This window comes from Danio rerio, chromosome 19, assembly GCF_052040795.2.
Source record: "Danio rerio strain M-AB ecotype USA chromosome 19, GRCz13ab, whole genome shotgun sequence".
In the NCBI taxonomy this organism is placed as follows: Eukaryota; Metazoa; Chordata; class Actinopteri; order Cypriniformes; family Danionidae; genus Danio; species Danio rerio.
Window position 1 is genome coordinate 25,504,480 of NC_141039.2, and position 25,122 is coordinate 25,529,601.

At 34.3% G+C, this 25,122-nt stretch overlaps 1 protein-coding gene and 4 long non-coding RNA genes across 6 annotated transcripts in view; 1 reads left to right on the plus strand and 4 right to left on the minus strand.

The window, feature by feature from the left end:
- The window catches only part of LOC147832558 (uncharacterized), a 206,014-nt gene that overhangs the window by 71,424 nt on the left and 109,468 nt on the right, over positions 1-25,122 (plus strand). For both annotated transcript variants that reach the window (XR_015516755.1, XR_015516754.1), the window contains exon 2: positions 21,492-21,579. This is a non-coding gene — a long non-coding RNA (uncharacterized LOC147832558). The remainder of the gene's footprint in view (positions 1-21,491; positions 21,580-25,122) is intronic.
- LOC141379089 (uncharacterized) lies at positions 390-1,817 on the minus strand. Its single transcript, XR_015516778.1, has 4 exons — positions 1,767-1,817; positions 1,116-1,154; positions 704-790; positions 390-598 (listed from the first exon to the last, which is right to left on the minus strand). It is a non-coding gene; the product is annotated as an uncharacterized LOC141379089 (long non-coding RNA).
- LOC137488559 (serine/threonine-protein kinase pim-2-like) lies at positions 7,737-10,896 on the minus strand. Its single transcript, XM_087295717.1, has 8 exons — positions 10,601-10,896; positions 9,743-10,006; positions 9,351-9,445; positions 9,219-9,269; positions 8,763-9,138; positions 8,467-8,643; positions 8,181-8,269; positions 7,737-8,027 (listed from the first exon to the last, which is right to left on the minus strand). Exons 1-8 carry the CDS (start codon positions 10,791-10,793, stop codon positions 8,016-8,018), a joined length of 1,257 nt encoding a protein of 418 aa, XP_087151843.1. The 5' UTR covers positions 10,794-10,896; the 3' UTR covers positions 7,737-8,015.
- LOC147832559 (uncharacterized) lies at positions 13,430-21,636 on the minus strand. The gene is made up of 3 exons (XR_015516791.1): positions 20,352-21,636; positions 15,703-16,455; positions 13,430-14,974 (listed from the first exon to the last, which is right to left on the minus strand). It is a non-coding gene; the product is annotated as an uncharacterized LOC147832559 (long non-coding RNA).
- Positions 17,110-18,996, minus strand: LOC137488514 (uncharacterized). The gene is made up of 3 exons (XR_015516763.1): positions 18,897-18,996; positions 18,147-18,335; positions 17,110-17,878 (listed from the first exon to the last, which is right to left on the minus strand). It is a non-coding gene; the product is annotated as an uncharacterized LOC137488514 (long non-coding RNA).

Consider the following 25,122-nt stretch of genomic DNA (forward strand, 5'->3'; position numbering starts at 1 on the left):
AGATAAAAACTAAGATATTTTCCTGTTAAACACAGAAGAGGATATTTTGAAGAAAGCTGAAAACCTGTATATATATAAAAAAAAAAAACAACAACAACAACATGGGAGTCAATGGTTACAGGTATTCAGCTTTCTTCAAAACATCTTGTGTTCCACAGAAGAAACTCAAAGGCTGTTATTTTTGCTTTATATGCACTCAGAATTATTCTTGTAGCTTAAAAATATTCTGATTGAATTCTGAATTCTGTTTTGAGGATGTTTTAGGTATTTATCTAGACTTTAAACAAGTTGGCACCATTGCTGTCTATAGAGAATGAGAGAGCTCTCAGATTTCACCTGAAGTATCTTAATTTGTACTTCAATGACAAATCAATGTTTGGTACGACATGAATAATTAAACATTTTTATTTCTGGTTAAAAAATCCTTTAAGTGTACATGAACCCAAAAAGTCCATCCAATCCATATGATACACAGGTTCTGCAAATTTCTACACCAACATCTGTAGGTCTGTCCCCAGGACCAGCATCCTCAGCCCAAACGATATAGATCTCCACTGCTGTGTGTGCATTTTGAGATTCAGCAACTGCACTTTTAGTCCTGGAGAAAAAGGGAAAAAAATACTGAGATGAGTTCTAAAGTCGGTCATTTGACTTTGAGTTTTAAAAATACGTTTATGAAAGGAAGATGGGTTGACACACTTACCACATATTCTTTTACAAGTCTTCAGATGCACACTCTTCAAATGAGGCAGGTCTTCAGTACACAATCATGCTTGGTTACGTATTAAAACTAGAAAAAAATAACAGCTATTAACATAAAATGGTTTACAGCTTAAAGCTTATTACTTATTTACACATTTAAATTCAATTATTTATTCACTTATTTTAACTATTTTAGCATGAGTGTGTTATATTCAATGTTTCTTTATGTCAACCGCAGTTATATGGATAATGCATATACATATTGTTTAATATTCATTCTGTGTGTTTGATGTGACTCGAAAGCTTCATCCAGCTTGTGAAAGTACATGAGCAATCTGCATATGGACAGGGAAACCAGCAAATGTGGTCATAGTGTAAATGTTTTAATCTAAAACATTTCCAGCAACTCATACCTGCTAGACTGCTCATTATACACAGACACACTCAAATATCTGTGGAGAAAAACAAATAGTTACAAATATTAGAGAAGCATTGTAATAATAACAAACAATGATAATAAAAATAAGTCAGCTCAGCCTACTGTAATACTAGATTTTACAGAGACAAGTCAAAATACAATTACTCATTACTAAAACAATACATTTTCCATAACATAGTAAAGTTTATTTACAAAATACAAATCAGTAAAAAAACACATAAACTTGAATTGATTCTATAAAAACAGAATTAACTTGGTGTTTGTGTTTAAAAGTCTCTTGATATGAAATCAAAGCAAACATGATTTAAAAGCTAAAACTGCAGAAGTTTCATCTCATGACTTAACATACTTTTTCATTGACTTTATAGGGCAATTTAATGAAGACGACTCGCAATGTACACAATAAAAGCACTTAATCACCGAATTTTGCTTAATAAATGTTTAATTTTGAGATGTTTAAAAGAAAAGTAAAGTAACACTCCCTCACACCGTTTTAATGTTTGTCTAAGATTTTTGGAATAAAGAGTGTCTGTGCATTGATATTAGTGTAATACTAAATTAAAACTTGCACATATAAAAAAAAAACATAGCAAAACAACATGATATTAAAGCAGATTACACTTACCTTACAGGGTACAAATTTCAAACCACAACAGCTTCTTCCTCTTGATTTGTTGATCCATTTCACCAACACCGCCATCTATCGTGTGGAGTATGGAACTGCGCCGATTTTTCTTAACTGATTAGATCTGGCTTGATTTACCGTAAGATATATGTAACATATTATAAATAAGATATATTATACCATTTTCATTTTTAATTAAAAATAAAAAAGCAGTAAGCCTACAATTATTTTTTATGTCAATTTTGCGAGGTGGATAAAGCCCATCTAATTCAAAGCTAAATTATTGCCATAAATAGAACATGTCACAAAATTACACCTTAACACTAGTAGATGTAGTACTGATAATGCTTGCGTGATGCACGCGCTGCACTGCCAAATACTACAGTGGATCAGTTTAGGCTATCAGTGGGCTATAAATAGCCAGCCGGATGACGGGCTAATTTAAGGCAGACTATGAAAATAACATTTATTTTTCAAAGCCCAAACACCTTGTAAATGAGATTGACTTTCCTTACGTGAAGGAATATCATATCACATCATATCACAAAGTATTTGCCAAAAAAGACAGGTGAGCAAATTTAAGTTTTTTTGGCCTAGAGATGGGTTAGATATAGCCAGGCTAGATTGGGTCTATAATTCACACAGAGAAACTGAAACTACGTTTATTACTTGCAGGAACCTCATAAACGTTGTTGACTTTTCTTACATGATAAAGTATCATACATATCATAAGCTTTATTTAGCAAAAAAAAAACAAAAACAACATACAACCAAATTTAATTAAATTTAATTCGGCCTAAAATTGGGCTACACGTAGCTGGACTAGATCTGGTCTACATTTCACCTAGCCGGTGAAATGACGGCTATTGCTTGCTGGGCTGACCCAGCGGAGGCTCGAACCAGCGACCTTCTTGTGAGGTGATCGTGCTACCCACTGCGCCACCTAAAAAAACATGTAACACCAAAATACTAACAATTATCTGTAAATTAAATGTTGGAATTTTTAAATACAGAAAATATCTGTAAAAATATATATTTCACCGTATAATGAAAAAACAGGAAAATTCTGCAAAAAATACTGACAATTATCTGTAAAATAACATTTATTTTTTCCGGTTTATTTTTACATGAATAATCTGTAAATATTAACGTAAAATTACGTGTTACTCTATTAAAACACAGAACATTTCCTTTAAAAAACAGAAAAAGAATGTAATACCTAAATACAAGCAATAACTGTAAATTTTATGTACGATTTTTTTTATTACAGAACATATCTGTAAAACAACAGGTATTTCACTGTATAATGAAAAAACTGAAAAATTCTGTAAAAAAATACAGACAATTACCTGTAAAATAACGTTTATTTTTACAGTGTGTGCCACAAACTGATTATTATTTACAACTTTATTACCTGTTATCCACAGCCTATGCAGGTTCTGTTCACTAAAGTAGATGTGCGCATCTATCATTAAGTAGGGCGCGCGCCTGTGGCAATCCCAGATTAATAAATGGACAAAGCCGAAAAGAAAATAAAACATTTTTTAATAACTGTCTCTTTTTCAACAATGTGTAACATTTCATCTCAATGTCAAAAACACCTCTAAATCATCATATTTACACACATTTTCAGTTTCAGGTTTCTGCTCAATTTTATGTGGTGCTGCATTATTTAGTCGACTCTGATGTTGTGTTTCATTCTGGTCTTTCCCATTGTCAACAAAGCAGTCCGGCGAAATGGCAAAGATAGCTGATCCTGATTGGCTCTTATGCTTGCATTGGAAATGCTGATTGGCTCAAGGCAAGGCAAGTTTATTTATATAGCACATTTCATACAAAGTGCTTTACATAAACAAGAATAAAATAAACAAGTAAAATAAAAATAAAAATAAATAATAAAATGAGTAAAAAAAACATAAAAACAGGTAAAATGTGATATAAAAGAATGAAGAAGAAGACAAAGAACCTTATAGAGTTAAGCTAGAGTTCGACTTTATAGATAAACCTTTTTTGCTTTCTAAATACTAAGCCTTAAAATGTTGAGAAGTTATAAATAAAATGCCACAATGTAGATAAGTTGTCATTTAATAAGAATATGTGAATAACTCAGTTTTGACAAAAATGTCATATACAACCTTATAATTTCAAGGTGATGATATAAAAAATAGCTCTCTGCTCTTGCTGCTATTACACATGAGTTGGAAGTTTTTGACCAGTGTGTAGACTGGAGTATTATTCAATATTTTTGTCTCATACTGATTAACTATGTCAAAGTTTGTAATTAACTATAAAGAGCACCAGCAGATCCGCTACTGGCATTTGAAACAGTCAATGAAGTATTGAATTATCGCCACTAAAAGACCTTTTTATGTTGTTTGTCTTATTTTCCTGTCTTATTTTGACTTGCTCCTAAATCCACCCTTACCATCTGTCTCTTGTTTCTTTATATTTGATGTATAACTTCCATTCATACTCCAAGCATTGATCGACGTCTTCAGTATTCTTCAATTTTCTAGTCTCATCTCAAGCCTTGGCAAATAACTGAGAAAACAGCAATGTAGACTTCTTACAAAGTATTTTATCTAACCAGCCAGGTCAGAGGTCATGGAGAGCTTTTGAGTGGAGAATTGGAAACAACTGTTTCCTGAGTTATTTGCCTTTTTTATCTTTTGAAGTGAATTTCTTTGTACATAAGCTGCCAGTTTGGATGTATATTGTACCATTTTAAAGCAGTTTTAATAAGACTGCTGAGAGTACACTCAGCCTTGGGTAAGGAGCTTAACTTAAAAATGACACCTTTTACATACTTTCCAACAGCTGATATTCCAATAGCTTTCATTTATTACATTTTTTTTTATTAATATTACTAAAAAGCTAATATGTTATTGTCATGTATATAACATACAGTAAAGATAAATAGTTTCTCCAGTAAATATTATAACAAATAAATAACAAGTCTAGTATATCCAGATACATCAGAATAAAGTAGCTACTAGCTAACAATGTTTATAAATTACACTATACTTTGCTACGCCTGTCTTATCTGCCTCAGAGCTAACTTACTCGAACTGTCTCCATCACTGCTCTTACCAAATGTCCAGTCTGCATCATTCTCATATCTATTCAAAAGTAGTATTGCCATTAAAACTAGATTTTATCCATAATGCAAATGTCATTAACATACACCTAATCAACAATATATTACTAGCATTCATGTTGTTATTGTTGCAACTTAAAAGTTCACAGCTGACCTTGCTAGCTAGCTAACCCATTGCAATATTGCACGTTACACTATTCCACAGTGTTGCCACTTGGAAACACATACATTTAAACGATTTACAGAAAACTTAATTGATAAAAAAAAATGAGTAGTGAATATGTCATCGTAACTTACTAGAGGTGATGTTAAAGATTTCTTTGTTGATCTGACATGAGTTGATGCTTTGTCTTTATTGACGTTTACGTTTGCATTCAGCAACTACTCACAATGAACGCCAGTCTGCCAGAAATCACGCCACAGAAAAACACTGCATGGGCTCTATTTTGACGGTCCGTGCGCAGAGCGTAAAACGCAGGGCGCAAATGCTTTCAGGGTGTGTCAGAACGCATTTTTGCTAATTTAAGGATGGGAAAATCTGCTTTGCGATGTGGTGCATGGTCTAAAAGGGTTGAGTTTATTTTCTTAATGAGTTATGTGTGTTTTGAGAATAAACCAATTAGAGTCTCATCTCCCATTCCCTTTAAGAGCCTGCTGCGTCTCGCCAAGAGCGCATTCGCTATTTACAGGACGCAAAGTAAGTCTAAGTGGAAAAACTGAGCATTTCACTAGCAAACAGTTAAAAAAGTTAACAGTTAACAGTTTTTTAACAGAAAACTGTTAAACAGAGCATCTACTGCGTGAGAATGAAAGATAATGGATCTACTTTCACATTCGCTCTTAAATAGAGAAACCTTTACGCACAGACATCAATTAGTCTATAAATAAATAATTTTGCTTGTTAAGCGCAAATATTCATTTTAAAACTATTTCTAAATTCAGTTCTAATTTCCAGCAAGTGAATAAATTAATAATAATAACAAAATGTGCTCAAAAACCTGAGTTATATCCTAAAACACATGCTGTGCCCCTTATGGTCTAAAACCTGACAGGTGGGCAAATTTAAGCTTGTTTTTAATAAAACAAATATAAATATGGATATAATAAATAATACTGCTAATAATAATAACATTATACATAAGCAAATTGTTAAGAATGAACTGAAAAAGCCTCCCGAGATGAAGAAGACATAAAAGCAGTGATTTTTCATATTTATGTAGGCTAGAAAATAATATGTTTTGTAATATTTTAATCCTTTATATTTATATCCTATATCTATTCTTATTATATCCTATATATCCTTAATATTATTTTTTTTCATATGTAAAGATATTTGCCTATTGCTCTCTTGTGCGTATTAAGCAGTGGGTAAGCGAGGCGCAACTAGACCGGGTTTGTTTTGGTTTAATGAAAAATCTATTATAGTTTCTCAAAATAGCAACGCGCCAGCCGTGCGCCTCAGAACGCCTTCCTTTTTAGACCAGAACGCCTATGGGCGCACATATAAGCGCTAATGCATTTGCTATTTAAACAGCGTAGCACAACGCCTCAAATCGACTCCTGCGCCAAGCTGAAACTACTAAAAGACTACTGCGCCGCGCCTTGCGCCACATTGCGCCGGGTGTATGATAGGGCCCCATGTCATGTAACTTAACCAAAGCACATCATTGGCCACACTAAGGTCTTCTCTTTCCAACTAAAACAATTCAATGTTGGTCTTAAAGAAACAGTGACAGGGGAATGAATACAAATATCATGTTGCCATATGGCAACACCATGCGGTAGAGGGTTAAGTGTGCGAAAAGCCTAGTAGCTGTCTGATGTTTGAATGCTTGAGATATTGAGATATCATTCAGAATGTCTCAACACACACACGCACGCATATATACACACACACACAGACATTTTCTTAGTTTATTTCTTAAGTTAATCAGGTTATAACGCCTATATGTATGACACAGTTAATGATGTTACGTAAGAGTGTGATTGTTGATGTTTTGAGATTGTAAGCAGCATGGCCGACAAACTCTGTCCACTTTATTTTAGTTGAATTCCGTTGGTCCCGCGACACAGTCTTACATCTGTTAATTGTGTCTTGGATTTTAAAACTCGAAAAGGTCAACTCTGGGTCATTCTCAGCGCTGGGTAAATCTAGCTTTTTTTTCACACTGCTTATAATTTACTAGGTAATCCAGGGTTAAGAACAGTGTGGAAAAAATCAAAAAAATTTTTAAAAATTCAAGTAATAAAACTGAGTCTTGAGGGAAAACCGATCAAAGGTTAAAGGTCATTTAGGCCTTATGCGGTTTCAACACTTGTTCTGAAATGAACCATTTTTCTTTGCTTTTCCAGCAGAATGGCTAGTGTCTGTCCTCTAGTGGCCTCTGACTGATACTGTCTGAACTTACGTTTTTATTCAGTCTTATAGATGAGGAAATGTCAGACCAGTAGATCTTGACTTTACAGGAACTTTTTTTTGGTCCCCGAGAGGAAAATGACCCCGAGGTTATTGTAGAAGAATAAAAAATACAGTCTGTACAGTATAAACATCATTACTTATATATCTTCTTAAAGAGATATGTTCAAGCCTCTGTGTGTGTATGTGTGTGTGTGTGAGAGTGTCTGCACAGTCCTCTACCCACTTTTTACTATATTGTGCTGTATTACTAAATTTGTTCACAATTTCCCAAAACCTTGCTCAGTTACAGTCACATCAGTTTATAAGTGTGTGTGTGAGTGTGTATGTGTTTAGTTGTCCTGGTACTTAAGTGTTCAAGTAATTTGTTTAAGTGTTTCATTCACTGCTGTCTGCTTTTTCAGTATCGTGGCTGATTTGATGTATTTTTTATGAAAACAGGACTGGTGCGACAAAGTATATTTTATTCATGTTTTTATTTACAAATGTTTTCATTGTTGGGGCTGTGCCCTCTTCTCCAGATCTTTTGTGTCTTTTCCAGGATCTTTTCTTGAGGCCTGATCTTTTTTTTCTGGATCTTCTGTTGTTGCTGTGACCTTTTTTCTGGGATTATTTGTTGCTGCTGTGTCCTTTTTTAAGCTCTACTGTTGAATCTGTACTTTTTTAGCGTCAGGAACTGTGGTGCTCAGTAGTGCAAATAATCTTTCCCATCCATTTGCACTACATTCCTTATTCCTTATTCCTTGACCTGAAACATACAGACACACACCAAATCAAGGTTATTGATTCAGATTCGTCACAATAAACAAAAGCCATAAAATGTACAATAAAAAAAAACATTTTTCAAATGAAAGGAGAATCTATTTTCCAAATCATTAGAAGCTGATCTACAGTTCAGTACCTTAAACCATTGATGGAGAATGATTTCTTCCAGAGGAATCCGCTGGCTTGGGTTTTCCTGCAGGAGAGCTTGAATCAAGTCACAGCATTCTGTGCAGAACGATGGTGGGAAGAAGTGAGAGAAACACATTATCAACTTCAACTTTACATCTGCTGTCATTTTATTCATCTATAAGATCTGACTCTACTCTACTTTAGAATCAGAACATTGTCACCATTATCCAATATCCAACTCTTAGTTTTAATCCATGAACTGCTCGTCTATGATGTGATGAATGACGTCTTACCTTCTGACAATCCAGGCTCAGTCCAGTTTCCATCATCGATCCTCTGCGTGTCCGTGACTTCAGGAAATCGTTGACACAGCAGTAGGAATAACAGAACTCCTAAAGACCATACAGTGGATGGTTCTGCATGATATTCGTCGTCCAGGTAGTACTCTGGTGGGAAGTACTCCTTTGTGCCTGAAGGAACAAGATTTGGTCTCAGCATGAAACACTAAAGCATGTTTTCTCTGTAACATGAAAATACATGATTGGTCAAATTGATAGTCCAGACTACAGGTGTTAAGTTTAATACATACCACAGAAACTGTCATAGCCAGATTCCTGGAGAAGAGCTCCACAGCCAAAGTCAATTAGCTTGACCTCAAGCGTGTCCGTGTTGACCAGCAGGTTCTCCAGCTTTATGTCTCGGTGAAATACCCCACGTCTGCAGCACATGAGACCGGCCGTTGTTGCCTGCTCCATGATCTTTTGAGCCTGGCGTTCAGTGATGGAGCCGAGAGACATTATGAAGTCCAACAGATCTACACAGGGTGAAGGTCGTTCCAGGATCATGATGTAACGATCCTGCTGGTCCTGCCAGTCCAGCAGCTCAATGATCTCTGGAACCTTGCCGCCTCTATGAGCCAGTATCAACAGGCCGATCTCTAAAGGAAGGGGCTCAGGATGACCAGCCTAGAAGAAAGATTAGTTAGGCGGTGTTGCTTCCCCAAATATACTGTTGTCAGTGCCTTTACATGTTTAAGTCTACTTACGATGTTGATGTATTTTATGTTCGATGGCTTTCTGGCAATTTTTACTGCCACCTGTTCAACAAAACACTTCTGTTATAATCACATCAAGTGCACTAAAAAGTGAACATAATATATATTAAAGGGATTGTTCACCTCAAGGCCATCCTCCAAGCGCTTCCCTTCATAGACGCTGCCAAATCCTCCCTCTCCAATCTCCTTGCCGAGTTCATACTGGTCCAGAATGTCACCTGTTAAAAGATGAATAATTGCAGCTGATGTGAAATGTCAAGCACTGACAGACACGTGTGTAATGTTTGAGGTGGAATAGACATATGCCTATGTTCAATAATTCAATACATCGTGAAAATGAACCTGCACAATACTGATATGGTGGACACTTCAAAATACAGCAAACAGTGATTGAAACTTTGAGTGCTTTTTAAAAATATATTTATATTTACAGAACTTATTGTAATGTACTCTACTTCATACTGAAGAGGATCATGAGAGAAGGCCACACATTCTCAAATGACCACTAGATTTACCTTCAGAACTCTTCTTGTGGATCTGAACAGGAGTCTGATCCTCCTGACTAGAGCTGCTGCTGGACTTCTGGACTTTACAGGAGAGCAGCTTTTCAGGACTGTCAGTCCTTCTCCTCTTTCTCTCACTTTCCTCAGCAACATCAGTGGACTGAAGGCTGGTGATGGATATTGGAGGTGTATGAGGATGGAAATCGTTCACATAAGAGCTGTGACAACTTCGTTTTCTCTTTTGGCCGCAGAGAAAAGTCATCCACTGGTTGTCATCTGTATTTAGAGATGTAAGACATGCATTAATGATAATGATAATGGCTTATAAAATTGATTTGTATTTTGATGTAAAGTGTAAAGACACACTTCATCTTAGAGATCAAAAACAGTCATGAATTGGGTTTCTTATAGTGAATGCTCATAATTTGCCTTCAACAAATCTGAATCATACACATTTTATGCCCATTATTGAGTCCATTGAATATTGATATTTATACCATTTTTATATTTCAGTGATATTATTAATAATCTGCAATTATTTAAATGATTTATGTACAATACAGATTGTTGTAAGGATTTCTCTTTTAGTGGATAAATTATGAGAAACGTTGATTACCAAACAATTGGTTCTACTTAGATTTGTTTTAAAAACCTAAAACAAGTTATAAAGTTATTTTTTATTGTATGTGTTCAGTTTTTAGTTACTTTACTCTCAAAATCATTCCTCATAAATCTGCAGACTTTTTAAACAAAATTCTCAGCAGAAATAGCAAAACATGTGCACAGAATCTGTCCGGGCCTATATGTACATGTACAGAGATCTAGTGAACACAAAGCATGGTCAGATTGACAAACAGTGACTGGATTTACCCTCAGCGTAAAGGGAGAGCGGCTTTTCAAAACTCTCCCACCTCCTCTTCTTTCTCACTTGTATGTCAATCTCCTCACCAACACTAACGGGTGAAAGGTTCTCAGCCACATTGGTGCTGGATGTTGGAGGTGTACGAGTATGGAAATCATACACTTGAGTTCCTTGAGAACAACGCTTTCTTTTCAATGCCATAATAACAGAATTCACTGGGAACACTACTATTACCAACTGCAATGAGAAGACGCAATGAGGAGATTCTGAACTGTCTTCTACTTTTAATGCTGCGTTCTTCTGTTTCTATGACAGCACATTCCAGAACACTTGTTTACATTCAAAATCCCAACACCATATTGGACAAGCTATCTAAACTAGATATATAATAGACACACACACACACACACACACACACACACACACCTAAATGATTATAAATTAATCATTGTAAATATACTGATTTTTATTGTTTTTATTACTGTTTTATCCTAAAAATGTACAGTTTATTCTGATCTATTTTTGTATTGATTTGTATGAATAATCAATGTTGAGTAATTATATAATAAATTGAATATCAATGTGATATATTGAATAATATGATGTATTGTTGATATTTTATTTAATAATTATATATAAATATAATCTTTTTTTATTATTATATATGTATGTTACTTTTTATGTAAACTTTATAACTGCTTTGGCAATACATTTGTAACAATTGTCATGCCAATAAAGCAATTATTGAATTGAATTGAATTAATAGACAGACAGGCAGATACAAGCTATAATCTTTAATCTTTCACTTCTCAATAATAAGGAACAGTATTTTGACCACAAATATCTAAATAAATACAAGAAATAAACTTGTAAATACAACACCAACTGATTCTGAAACATTATTGTCCAGAAACTAAATAAAACACTGTTATTTTAAGATTAGATAATCTCAAATAATTTTGCTTTAATTGAAAAAAATAATAATAAATGTTGTAATTGCTAAAAGAACAAACTTAAAATAACATTATTAGGCCTACATTTAGTCATGTGACATATGTGTGAAGTAAAACATAAAACTAAGACTAACATTATTATCCAGTAACAAAATTAAACAAAGTTATTTTAAGCTTAATTATATACAGTAGATTTTAGCTGAAAATAAGTTAGATTTATATTTATATATGAGCAATTCCAGTGTTATGGATGTGACATTTGCAGTAAAAACTCAGAACATAAATTTACATAGAAAATATTTATATGTTTATTAATTATAAACATGTTTTGTACTTTAAATGAAAATACTTAGACATTCTGTGAATTAAACTGCAAGACCCAAAAGAAGTAATGATCATCAAAATGATAAGAGTTGGCTCTCCATAAAACAAAAATGATTAATTTTATTTTACGATATTTTTTTTGCATTTAAGAGGAAAAAGTGTTGTTATGGATGTGACCGATGTGAAATTACCACTTGTGTGACTTTGGTAAATCAAATTTAATTGTTTAAAAAAGCTGACAGAGACATTTTTGAGCATTTTTAAAGTTCTGTAAAATACTTGCTTAGACAAAAAAAAAAAAAAAAAAACAGAAACGGGTTCCGTATTTTGGTGAAAACTTAATTTCTTTCATGCTAAGGTTGACATTTGCATTACAAGTGCTCTTATATGTCATATGTATAAGCATTAAGACTATGTTTAGAGTCATCTTTGTTGGAGAGAAGAATTCATATCAATCCTGTAACGTGTATATGTGAATTATGTATAGCTATCACTATTTTCTATTATTGTTGGAAACACTCACATCTTATTACAATAACTCAATGTTTTTCCTGCAAAGACAAGTAGGAGGGAGGTGACCACCTCTATCAAATTTTGTACAACCTCCACCTTTTGACAAAAATCAGGCAGGCGATCACTACTGACAGACCCAAAGTAATGCTCAGGTGCTGGTCATGTATTTAATTACATTTAATGTTAACAGTTTTAAATAAGATCATGTTTTGATAAAATTCCAATAATAATACAAAATGTGTTTATTTCCAGTAGCAAACATTTCATCATGACTACTAAATGAATAATGCCTGAATAGTGTCATGTGCTCATTCAAAACTTTTAATCAAGCATTGTCAGCTGTAGTCATTAAGCAGTTTATAAAATAGTTTGTTTGCATTTGTGTCTTTAAAATGTTTTGTGTATGAAATATTTGACCTCTCAGATGAGTGTCACTTTTACCTCAGGCCAGGCCCGTGCAGAGACTTTTGTCTTTTCCTCTCCGTCTTTCAAGCTGGATGGCTTGATAACCTCCTCAACCCCTGTTGTAAGTAGAAGGTGGGAGAGCTGTGTGAGAGCTCAAATGTATTAAAATAAAATACTATATATAATAAAATATTTTGAAAATACTACAAAATGCTAATTAAGGGAGCATGAAATGTCTTCACAAACCTATCAATAGGCCTATTGGATCAATCCCTTCACCATTAAACTGGCTTAGTGTAGTAAACCATGTTTGACAGCAACAGCGTTTCTCTGAGCAAGTTTAAGTCAGCTTCTCTGTCGACTCATTCACATCTACTAAACATAAAACATGTAACTTTTGTTTCTCTTTGATTTTAGTCTAGATTTTACACACATTTTATACAGAAAGTATTGTATTTAAGATGATCCCTTTAACGCTGTAAAAATCATTCACAGCACATAATGAGCTGGAATATGATACTATATCTCTTGATTGCTACCATCTCTAAAAGTCTTATATTTCAACATTTTTGCATTTGAAATCTTCAATACTCAACATAAAATCATGATTTCTGAAAACTACTAAAATCTCTAGTTTTAGTAATTTCTATGTTTCTTTGCAATTGTACTCTTCAACACACAATATAAAACATACTGTACTGTACATGAAGTATACAAGAAGACATTTACAATAGGGGAGCACAGGGCACAAAGTAACGTGGGGTTAAGTGTAACACAGAGTTTTAAGGTATTTGCTCAGGCTTGATCATGGCATTCTTCCGAGGTTTTCATCACAGTGTCAGCAGATGTCTTCCTGGCTATTATTGAATAAGTTCGGTGAAGTTTGGATGAGAAACACAAGAGAAACCATTTTTGCAGCATCACCGTCTTCTAGGCTAAAAGATAAAACCATTTTGAAAGATGTAAGAAACACACAGTGACTGCTAACCAGTTTTGAGGAAAACATGACACAGCGGGGTTAGTTGTAACGGTGTTAAAATTAAGCCACACACTGTTGAACACCAATTAAACTAACACAACATTTTTTTTTTATTTTGACAACTTTTTTAATAAAATGATTTTTAATAGATTTTTTTTTTTGTTTTTTGATAGACAAAATTTTTTTTTTATTGCTAATACTCCAAATAAAGGCATTGTATAATAATGGATAATAATCCAAATAAATTCAAATGTATTTATCCAATAAATAAATAAACATACTGTGCTATGTAGAATAAAAATAAATTGAGCTAGGTACTGAGAAAATATAGATATTATTTAAAGTAAACTGGATTTAAATTGTGTGTAATCTGCCTTTTTAAGCATGTGTTACAACTAACCTTCTGTCTGTTACAACTTGCCCCGCAGGTGGGGTAAATAGTAACATTTTTACTTCTGGCACTTTTGGCAACACTGCACAGAAACCATAGGTTCGGCGATCATAATTTCTGAGCTCATTTGTAGGAGAGGCTTGTGATTTGTTGGTAAAAACAAATGGTTTGTCTAACCCCAATAATTTGTTTATTATTTGACCAAGTGTTACTTTTTGCTCCGCTCTGCCCTACTATCATCCATCTAATTACATTGTTTTAACAAGGCAAATACAATGTTACATAATAATTATAATGTAATGACATAATAATGACATCCAAACTAAAAGTTTGTAATTACTTACTGTTGTAAGCCAAAAATGTGCAAGAGTTCGTTGTGCGCAAGTGTTAACAAACGGGACTTTTATTTTGACTTCGGTTGTGAATGTTGAACTTACTTCCGAGTACTTTTATGTGATTTCCTTCCCCCTTGGGACGCTGATGTTTTACCAGTGCGTTGTGATGAAAGCGAACAAATAAACAATATTAAGAAGTTAAATCTGGATTATTCTTTCATGGATGGATGTCAACAACATATTGCACATAGACATGACGTATAGACATGAAAACCCTACACCAGGGGTCACCAATCCTGGTCCTGGAGGGCCGGTGTCCCTGATGGATTTAGCTCCAACTTACCTCAACACACCTGCCTGGATGTTTCAAGTATACCTATAAGACCTTGATTAGCTTGTTCAGGTGTGTTTGATTAGGGTTGGAGCTAAAATCTGCAGGATACCGGCCCTCCAGGAACAAGTTTGGTGACCATTGCCCTACACTAATTCACACTGCAGTCATGCTAACAACATGGAAATCCTCGCTAGAATCATGTTAATAACATGGTAATCCATCCTAGATTCATGATAATAACATGCTAATTCATGCTATAATCACGCTAAAACATGCAAATTCATACTAGAATCATGCTAAAACATGCTAATTCATACTAGAATCATGCTAACCCATGCTCTAATCATGCTAATTACATGTTAATCCATGCTAGAATCATGGTAATAACATGCTAATTTGTACTAGAATCATGCTAATGGCATGCTAATCCATGCTTAAATCATGCTAATAACACACTAATTCAAACTAGAACCATGCTAACAAACAGTGTTATGCAAGTTACTTCCAAACTATCACATTACACATTACTTGTTACTGTTATTTTAAAGTAATCCTTTACCTTACAATATTACTGTTTCTGAATTGTAATATTTTACATGACTCTTATATTACTTTTTAGTTACTTTCACCAAAATAACTATAGATTTAAAACTTTTAATTGTAAATTAACTAAATGTACTGCAGAGCATTTTACATCCATTAGAAAGCAATATGATGTAGCATTATGACTGTGACCAATGCAGGCTACTAACAATATATAATTTGCAATGCGAAGGCTCAAGACAATGCAAGAAAGGATGACAGTCAGAATCACAAATGATCTGAGGGTGCTTTCACACCTGTGAATCGATTCAGTTGTTCCAAAACAGACATTACAATTGTTACATTGTTGCACTGCTCTTTGTGCGGTTCGCTTTAAAACTGCAAAGTTTCTAAACAGACCAAAAGAGCTAAAACAAGTCATATGTGAGTAAACTCCTGACATTGGTCAGAGTTTCACGGTTTATGACCTCCCCCCTACTCATAATTTCCTCTTCATATAGCCGTATGCCTTTTACATATCCATAAAACAATGTGATATAAACGGGCTTGGATTGTATCGTTTTCTCACTACAATCTATCTGCTCCAGAGTTCGTTTAATTTCAGCTGAGACCACCTCATTCAAGCAATCTCAAAGCAATTGATTTGGCGCAGATCCGAGCGCGATTGCTGGATTCACATATGCCAAACGAACAGCGCTAACTGGGCAAACGAGACAGTTTCCAAAACAAAAGTCTAGGTGTGAAAGCCCCCTCAGTCTGTTTAAAGTATGGGTGAGGTACAGTGATTATCTGGCAATATCTGTGAATAGCTTGGGTATATTGATATTAGACACAACAAGCCTATATATGCCATGACAAGATGCCGTTTGTTTTCTTTTCTTATTGTTGCCATTATTTTATTGACTTTAAATTCAAGTGTTTCACAACATAATGAAGTGAGCATGATGAACATAGCTTTCTCAATATAAAGTGCAATTAGAGGACCAACCCCTCAACCTGTCATTTTAGGCCATAGAAATGAACATATAGGCTAAAGCACTGCTTAAAAATAAAACAGATCAAAAAGAGATCTATATGCCTCTAAAACTACACTGTAAAAAAAAAAAGTTGAATAAACATAAAATAATAAGGCAACCGATCACACACAGCTTTTTGAGTTAACTAAGTCGACTTAAAATATTTTGTTGAATTCCTTGTTTAACCAACAACATATTTTTGTTTGCTGAACAAATATTATCATGTTTACTCAACAAGATCTTTTGTTTGCTGAACAAAAGTTTTCATGTTTATTCAACAAGATCTTTTGTTTACTGAACAAAAATGATCATGTTTACTCAACAAGATCTTTTGTTTGCTGAACAAAAATTTTCACGTTTATTCAACAAGATCTTTTGTTTACTGAACAAAAATGATCATGTTTACTCAACAAGATCTTTTGTTTGCTGAACAAAAGTTTTCATGTTTATTCAACAAGATCTTTTGTTTACTGAACAAAAATGATCATGTTTACTCAACAAGGTCTTTTGTTTGCTGAATAAAAGTTTTCATGTTTATTCAACAAGATCTTTTGTTTACTGAACAAAAATTTTCACGTTTATTCAACAAGATCTTTTGTTTCTGAACAAAAATGATTATGTTTACCCAACAAGATTTTTTTAGTTTACTGAACAAAATAAAACAAACTGATTCATTATGCATTCACTATTAATTTTTAGGATTCAAATTAAATACACAAGAATAGTCAATTCACTTTTTTTTATTTTTAACTGTGTTCAAATCACAATCCAAAACATTTGCATACAAAATCAGCATTTGACATTAGCCGTGTTCAGCATTGGGGTAGTTTGTACACAACTAGTACTGAATGTTTCCAGATTTGAAAAGATTGTACACTGCCTCAACATAAAATAACTGGCAACCTTACTAAAACCAAGCTATTAGTGTGTCCAAACACTCAAACCAGGTGAATATACAATCATCTAATCAGAGTAAACCCTAAAAGCCACTCCATTCAAACAGTATTTAAAGTGTACTGCACTTTTGTCAACAAAGTACATAAAGTCCAAAAACAGACCTCAAAACATTCAAACAGTGGCACAGTAAGAAGTGCTTTCGCCTCCCACCAAGGTCGCTGGTTCGAGTCTCAGCTGGGTCAGTTGCCGTTACTGTGTGGAGTTTGAATGTTCTCCCTGCGTTCACGTGGGTTTCTTTGGGTTCTCCGGTTTCCCCCACAGTCCAAAGACGTGTGGCACAGGTGAATTGGGTAGGCTAAAATTGTCCGTAGTGTATGTGTGAATGAGTGTGTATGGATGTTTTCCAGAGATGGGTTGCAGCCGGAAGGGCATCCGCTGCGTAAAACAAGTTCATTGCGCTGGTTCATCCATCTCTGGACCCATTGAATCCCTTCTTTTCTGTAGAGTTTCAGGAGAGGTGCTGTATATTTATCAAGTCACTCGATTAACTGTCTCAGGAGATCTACATTACAGATCTGAGAAAACTCTGTGCAGATCTACAATATACAAAAAAACATACATATTAATATTTACACATAATACATATATATATATATATATATATATATATATATATATATATATATATATATATATATATATATATATATATATATATATATTTGTAAATGTAAATATTTAAATGTTCAAATGCTGAATACAGATGTATTTTGAATTACCTATAATAATAATGTTGTTTGTTATTTTTAGCATTATCATTACTACCTTGAATGAAACCAAAGCAATTGCAATATAGTGACTTACCTCTTCCTTAAAGTCCAGGTTATCTCTCTCTAATTTCTTCCTGGCTAAATCTCAACAACTTCTTTTGGGCAAAGAGAAAAGGTTTCTTGCATCTGCTGGTGAATGACCGTCAAATTTCACTGATGATAGCAAGTCTCACCTCCTCAAGGAAATCTTGCATTGAATTATGTCATTGTCAATATTTCAGTCCTTTTGAGCAAAAAGAAAGAAAAATATATATTTAGCCCTTTATATTTTTTATGTAAATAAAAGCTAGCTGACTGTTAAAGCAAGTTGGTCTGAATATGATAGACATTTAGTCGAGCTAACTAATATACAAGCAAATCAAGCAATGAATTACATGAAAATCACACGATTTTCACACAAATTACACAGTTAAACACGTCACCGTTTGTTCCACTGGCTCTGGTTCGAAGGGAAAAAAGGTTATGATGTGCGCAATGCTGACAGCAATCTAGATAAACAGGACATAATGTTATATTTGACTTGGATACCTGATCTGGTATGTTATCTGATACTCATTGTATTAATCGTGAGTTATTAAAGCAAATGACTCGATTGAAATCGCTATTTGTTTCAAATACATTCACTCTAAACTTTTATTGATGTAAATAGCCAAAACCAAGTGCACGAAACAAGTAACTCACGGCTAAATTATAACAAATAGTTCCGTATTAGGATACACGCGCACATCAAAGCCAACATATCAAATAATATAACGTTAGATGACAACAAAAAAGACATGCATACCTATGATTTAGCAGAAACGTCGTTGGCCTGCTCTTAACTAGGGATGGCTGACGTGAAACTGATGTTTTGACACAGTGTCGAGATCCCGAAGCGCAAGTGTTTCGAATCACTGCACCGAAGCATGATCCGAAGCATCCAAGTCACGTGACTAAAGTGTTTCGAAACACCTAGTCACGTGACTAAAGCGATTCAAAGCATCGATCAGCTTAGAAACGTTTCGAGACCTGGTGAATCCTAATTTGACTGCCAAGGTCTCCAAAGTATCTCTGTCTCATATGGCTTAGAGCACTGAGGGTTTGCTTATTGATTCTATGCTCAGCATGATGTTTTGGGTTCGAATCCCGACTTGTACAAATACTCTGAAATCATGGTTTTATGTATTTTAATCATGTTTCTGTTTTGTGTAGCCTAAATAGGATACAGCTACAGTTACGCCATCAATTTAGCATTATTTTTGTAACACTGTAAAACAATAATAAATATTTTTACAGTATGGTTGGGTTTAGGGTTTGGGTAGACATTAATAAAATACAATAAATGGGAAATTTAATGAATAATATAAATAATTCTTGATAACTTCAGGCCACCGTTTTTGATCTAGCAACAACCCTGTTTTAAGACAAAAACAAGACATATTTATTCACAAATTGTTAATTCGGATATCAGACCAATGTTGAAACAAAACGATACAAGAGCAAAGCATCACCAACTGGTATTAAAGCATTTTAAAACAACTGCTACAGACTGGCTTCGAAACCTACTACTCCTGCATGGATGTCTGACACCTTAACCACTGTACTATGTTACTTGAAGGATTCTTCTTTCACAAAGTGGGGTTTAATCCCTCAATTTGTTCAATCGTTCTTTGCTGAAGCTGTTTCAGTGCAATATATATAAAAAAATGACCAGATGTCACTGTAGAGTGAGGTTTCGAAACGTTTCGAAGCTTCAAAACATTTGCTTCGACTGTTTCAGTGTTTCACGAAGCCTCGCTGTGCCCACCACTACTCTTAACCGCTCTATCACGGTCTCTCACATCATTAATACACTGGTAAAATAGATCGGGCAGTCAGATGGGTAGCACATCGCACAAAAAACATGTATACAATTATATACAATCGATTATGAAAACGATTGACACGTAGCTCCGCAGAAAGAAAGATGGTTCGTTTTGTCGCGCGCACGTGACAGGTACCCCCTGCAGTGAGCTATGGAAGTAAATTGCGCATGCGCCAGAAGCTTATAAGGTGCATGCGCCAACAAGAAGGGCACGCATCAACGCAAAACTAAGAATTTTGTATTAGTTCAACGAAATATTTTAAGTTTTTCACATTGAAGCACCATATTTGTTGAACAAACTAACTATTATTTGTCAGCATATCAAATGAAAATATTTAAATTCAGTTAACTTATTAATCTTTGTTCAGAGGACTTTTTGAAAGTTGGCGTTTTTACAGTGTAATATATACGTGTGGATAATGAACGTTGCATAAAGAATAAGATGACACAAAGGCTGGCTCGACTGCTCTCCGTTTTACTTTGCTCTTTTCGATAACAACTACAACAACCAGGCATTTTCGGTACACATCACAATGCATTCTGGGTGCTGTAGTGAAATAACAATGCCACGAAATATACAACATTTCCATCCCCTTTAATTTTAAGGTCAACGTATTAACTTTGAACTAGCACCATGCAGAATGAATGTATATAATTCAGTTTACCTTTTAACATACTGTGAACTGGAGCTGCATGATTTTGGCTAAAATGAGAATCACGATTTTTTGCTTAAAATAAAGTTCACGATTTTCTCACGACTCTGTAGATGTAAAATAAAGGTTAATATGAGTCTGCAATTATTATTGTTTTTTATCAAACATGGTAAAACAACATTATGGTGTGTAGGTCTACTGGTTTCTATTAATAATTCTATTCTACTTATAATAATTCTGATGTTGAATTATGTTTGAGCTATAGGCCTATGCTTGCAATCTGTCATTGACAAAATTATTAGACCATTTATTCACTGGTAAAATCAACATTATATAGACTAGAGTAGTTATACTGACACTGTAAACATTTATTTTCATGCACAACTGTGTGTTCGCTATGAAAGAAAAAACATATCAAATGCTTGTCGCAATCATAACTCTAAAATGTGTTATAATTCAATGATGTGCACGATTTCGGTTTCATTTTCACTGCTAAGTGCTGTTCATATTTTGCACGCAGCTCCTAAACTATCACTCTGTGCCACAAACTGATTATTATTAACAACTTTATTACCTGTTATCCACAGCCTATGCAGGTTCTGTTCACTAAAGTAGATGTGCGCATCTATCATTAAGTAGGGTGCGCGCCTGTGGCAATCCCAGATTAATGAATGGACAAAGCCGAAAAGAAAATACTACATTTTTTAATAACTGTCTCTTTTTCAACAATGTGTAACATTTCATCTCATTGTCAAAAACGCCTCTAAATCATCATATTTACACACATTTTAAGTTTCAGGTTTCTGCTCAATTTTATGTGGTGCTGCATTATTTAGTCGACTCTAATATTGTGTTTCATTCTGGTCTTTCACATTGTCAACAGAGCAGTCCGGCGAAATGGCAAAGATAGCTGATCCTGATTGGCTCTTGTGCGTGCATTGGAAATGCTGATTGGCTCAAGGCAAGGCAAGGCAAGTTTGATTATATTGCACATTTCATACAAAGTGGCAATTCAAAGTGTTTTACATAAACAAGAATAAAATAAACAAGTAAAATAAAAATAAAAACAAATAATAAAATGAGTAAAAAAAACATAAAAACAGGTAAAATGTGATATAAAAGAATGAAGAAGAAGACAAAGAACCTTATAGAGTTAAGCTAGAGTTCGACTTTATAGATAAACCTTTTTTGCTTTCTAAATACAAAGCCTTAAAATGTTGAGAATTTATAAATAAAATGCCACAATGTAGATAAGTTGTCATTTAATAAGAATATGTGAATAACTCAGTTTTGACAAAAATGTCATATACAACCTTATAATTTCAAGGTGATGATATAAAAAATAGCTCTCTGCTCTTGCTGCTATTACACATGAGTTGGAAGTTTTTGACCAGTGTGTAGACTGGAGTATTATTCAATATTTTTGTCTCATACTGATTAACTATGTCAAAGTTTGTAATTAACTATAAAGAGCACCAGCAGATCCGCTACTGGCATTTGAAACAGTCAATGAAGTATTGAAGGTATCGCCACTAAAAGACCTTTTTATGTTGTTTGTCTTATTTTCCTGTCTTATTTTGACTTTCTCTTGAATCCACCCTTACCATCTGTCTCTTGTTTCTTTATATTTGATGTATAATTTCCATCCATACTCCAAGCATTGATTGACGTCTTCAGTATTCTTCAATTTTCTAGTCTCATCTCAAGCCTTGGCAAATAACAGCAATGTAGACTTCTTACAAAGAATTTTATCTAACCAGCCAGGTCAGAGGTCATGGAGAGCTTTTGAGTGGAGAATTGGAAACAACTGTTTCCTGAGTTATTTGCCTTTTTTATCTTTTGAAGTGAATTTCTTTGTACATAAGCTGCCAGTTTGGATGTATATTTTACCATTTTAAAGCAGTTTTAATAAGACTGCTGAGAGTACACTCAGCCTTGGGTAAGGAGCTTAACTTATAAATGACACCTTATACAGTACATACTTTCCAACAGCTGATATTCCAATAGCTTTCATTTATTAAATTTTTTTTTGATTAATATTACTAAAAAGCTAATATGTTATTGTCATGTATATAACATACAGTAAAGATAAATAGTTTCTCCAGTAAATATTATAACAAATAAATAACAAGTTTAGTATATCCAGATACATCAGAATAAAGTAGCTACTAGCTAACAATGTTTATAAATTACACTATACTTTACTACGCCTGTCTTATCTGCCTCAGAGCTAACTAACTCGAACTGTCTCCATCACTGCTCTTACCAAATGTCCAGTCTGCATCATTCTCATATCTATTCAAAAGTAGTATTGCCATTAAAACTAGATTTTATCCATAATGCAAATGTCATTAACATACACCTAATCAACAATACATTACTAGCATTCATGTTGTTATTGTTGCAACTTAAAAGTTCACAGCTGACCTAGCTAGCTAACCCATTGCAATATTGCACGTTCCACTATTCCACAGTGCTGGCACTTGGAAACACATACATTTAAACGATTTACAGAAAACTTAATTGATAAAAAAAAAAATGAGTAGTGAATATGTCATCGTAACTTACTGGAGATGATGTTAAAGATTTCTTTGTTGATCTGACATGAGTTGATGCTTTGTCTTTTTTGACGTTTACGTTTGCATTCAGCAACTACTCACAATGAACGCCAGTCTGCCAGAAATCACGTCACAGAAAAACACTGCATGGGCTCTATTTTGACGGTCCATGCGCAGAGCGTAAAACGCAGGGCGCAAATGCTTTCAGGGTGTGTCAGAACGCATTTTTGCTAATTTAAGGATGGGAAAATCTGCTTTGCGATGTGACGCATGGTCTAAAAGGGTTGAGTTATTTTCTTAATGAGTTATAGGTGTGTTTTGAGAATAAACCAATTAGAGTCTCATCTCCCATTCCCTTTAAGAGCCAGCTGCGTCTCGCCAAGAGCGCATTCGCTATTTACAGGACGCAAAGTAAGTCTAAGTGGAAAAACTGAGCATTTCACTAGCAAACACTTAAAAAAGTTAACAGTTAACAGTTTTTTAACAGAAAACTGTTAAACAGAGCATCTACTGCGTGAGAATGAAAGATAATGGATCTACTTTCACATTCGCTCTTAAATAGAGAAACCTTTACACACAGACATCAATTAGTCTATAAATAAATAATTTTGCTTGTAAAGCGCAAATATTCGTTTTAAAACTATTTCTAAATTCAGTTCTAATTTCCAGCAAGTGAATAAATTAATAATAATAACAAAATGTGCTCAAAAACCTGAGTTATATCCTAAAACACATGCTGTGCCCCTTATGGTCTAAAACCTGACAGGTGGGCAAATTTAAGCTTGTTTTTAAATAAAACAAATATAAATATGGATATAATAAATAATACTGCTAATAATAATAACATTATACAAAAGCAAATTGTTAAGAATGAACTGAAAAAGCCTTCCGAGATGAAGAAGACATAAAAGCAGTGATTTTTCATATTTATGTAGGCTAGAAAATAATATGTTTTGTAATATTTTAATCCTTTATATTTATATCCTATATCTATTCTTATTATATCCTATATATCCTTAGTATTAATTTTTTTTCATATGTAAAGATATTTGCCTATTGCTCTCTTGTGCGTATTAAGCAGTGCGTAAGCGAGGCGCAACTCTGCGCCGGAGTTTAGACCGGGTTTGTTTTGGTCTAATGAAAAATCTATTATAGTTTCTCAAAATAGCAACGCGCCAGCCGTGCGCCTCAGAACGCCTTCCTTTTTAGACCAGAACGCCTATGGGCACACATATAAGTGCTAATGCATTTGCTATTTAAACAGCGTAGCACAACGCCTCAAATCGACTCTTGCGCCAAGCTGAAACTACTAAAAGACTACTGCGCCGCGCCTTGCGCCACATTGCGCCGGGTGTATGATAGGGCCCCATGTCATGTTACTTAACCAAAGCACATCATTGGCCACACTAAGGTCTTCTCTTTCCAACTAAAACAATTCAATGTTGGTCTTAAAGAAACAGTGACAGGGGAATGAACACAAATATGATGTTGCCATATGGCAACACCATGCGGTAGAGGGTTAAGTGTGCGAAAAGCCTAGAAGCTGTCTGATGTTTGAATGCTTGAGATATTGAGATATCGTTCAGAATGTCTCAACACACACACGCACGCATATATACACACACACACACAGAAATTTTCTTTGTTTATTTCTTAAGTTAATCAGGTTATAACGCCTATATGTATGACACAGTTAATGATGTTACGTAAGAGTGTGATTGTTGATGTTTTGAGATTGTAAGCAGCATGACCGACAAACTCTGTCCACTTTATTTTAGTTGAATCCCGTTGGTCCCGCGACACAGTCTTACATCTGTTAATTGTGTCTTGGATTTTAAAACTCGGAAAGGTCAACTCTGGGTCATTCTCAGCGCTGGGTATATCTAGCTTTTTCTTTCACACTGCTTATAATTTACTAGGTAATCCAGGGTTAAGAACAGTGTGGAAAAAATCCTA

Bases quoted from the DNA above. Each gene is read 5' to 3' on its own strand.
- LOC137488559 (XM_087295717.1), bottom strand. From the start codon at position 10,793: ATGGCATTGAAAAGAAAGCGTTGTTCTCAAGGAACTCAAGTGTATGAT. The intron at 10,007-10,600 runs GTAAATCCAGTC...CTCTAAATACAG, and splicing joins GCTCTCCCTTTACGCTGAGG to ATGACAACCAGTGGATGACT. The intron at 9,139-9,218 runs GTAAGTAGACTT...TCTTTCTTCTAG, and splicing joins ACATAAAATACATCAACATC to GCTGGTCATCCTGAGCCCCT.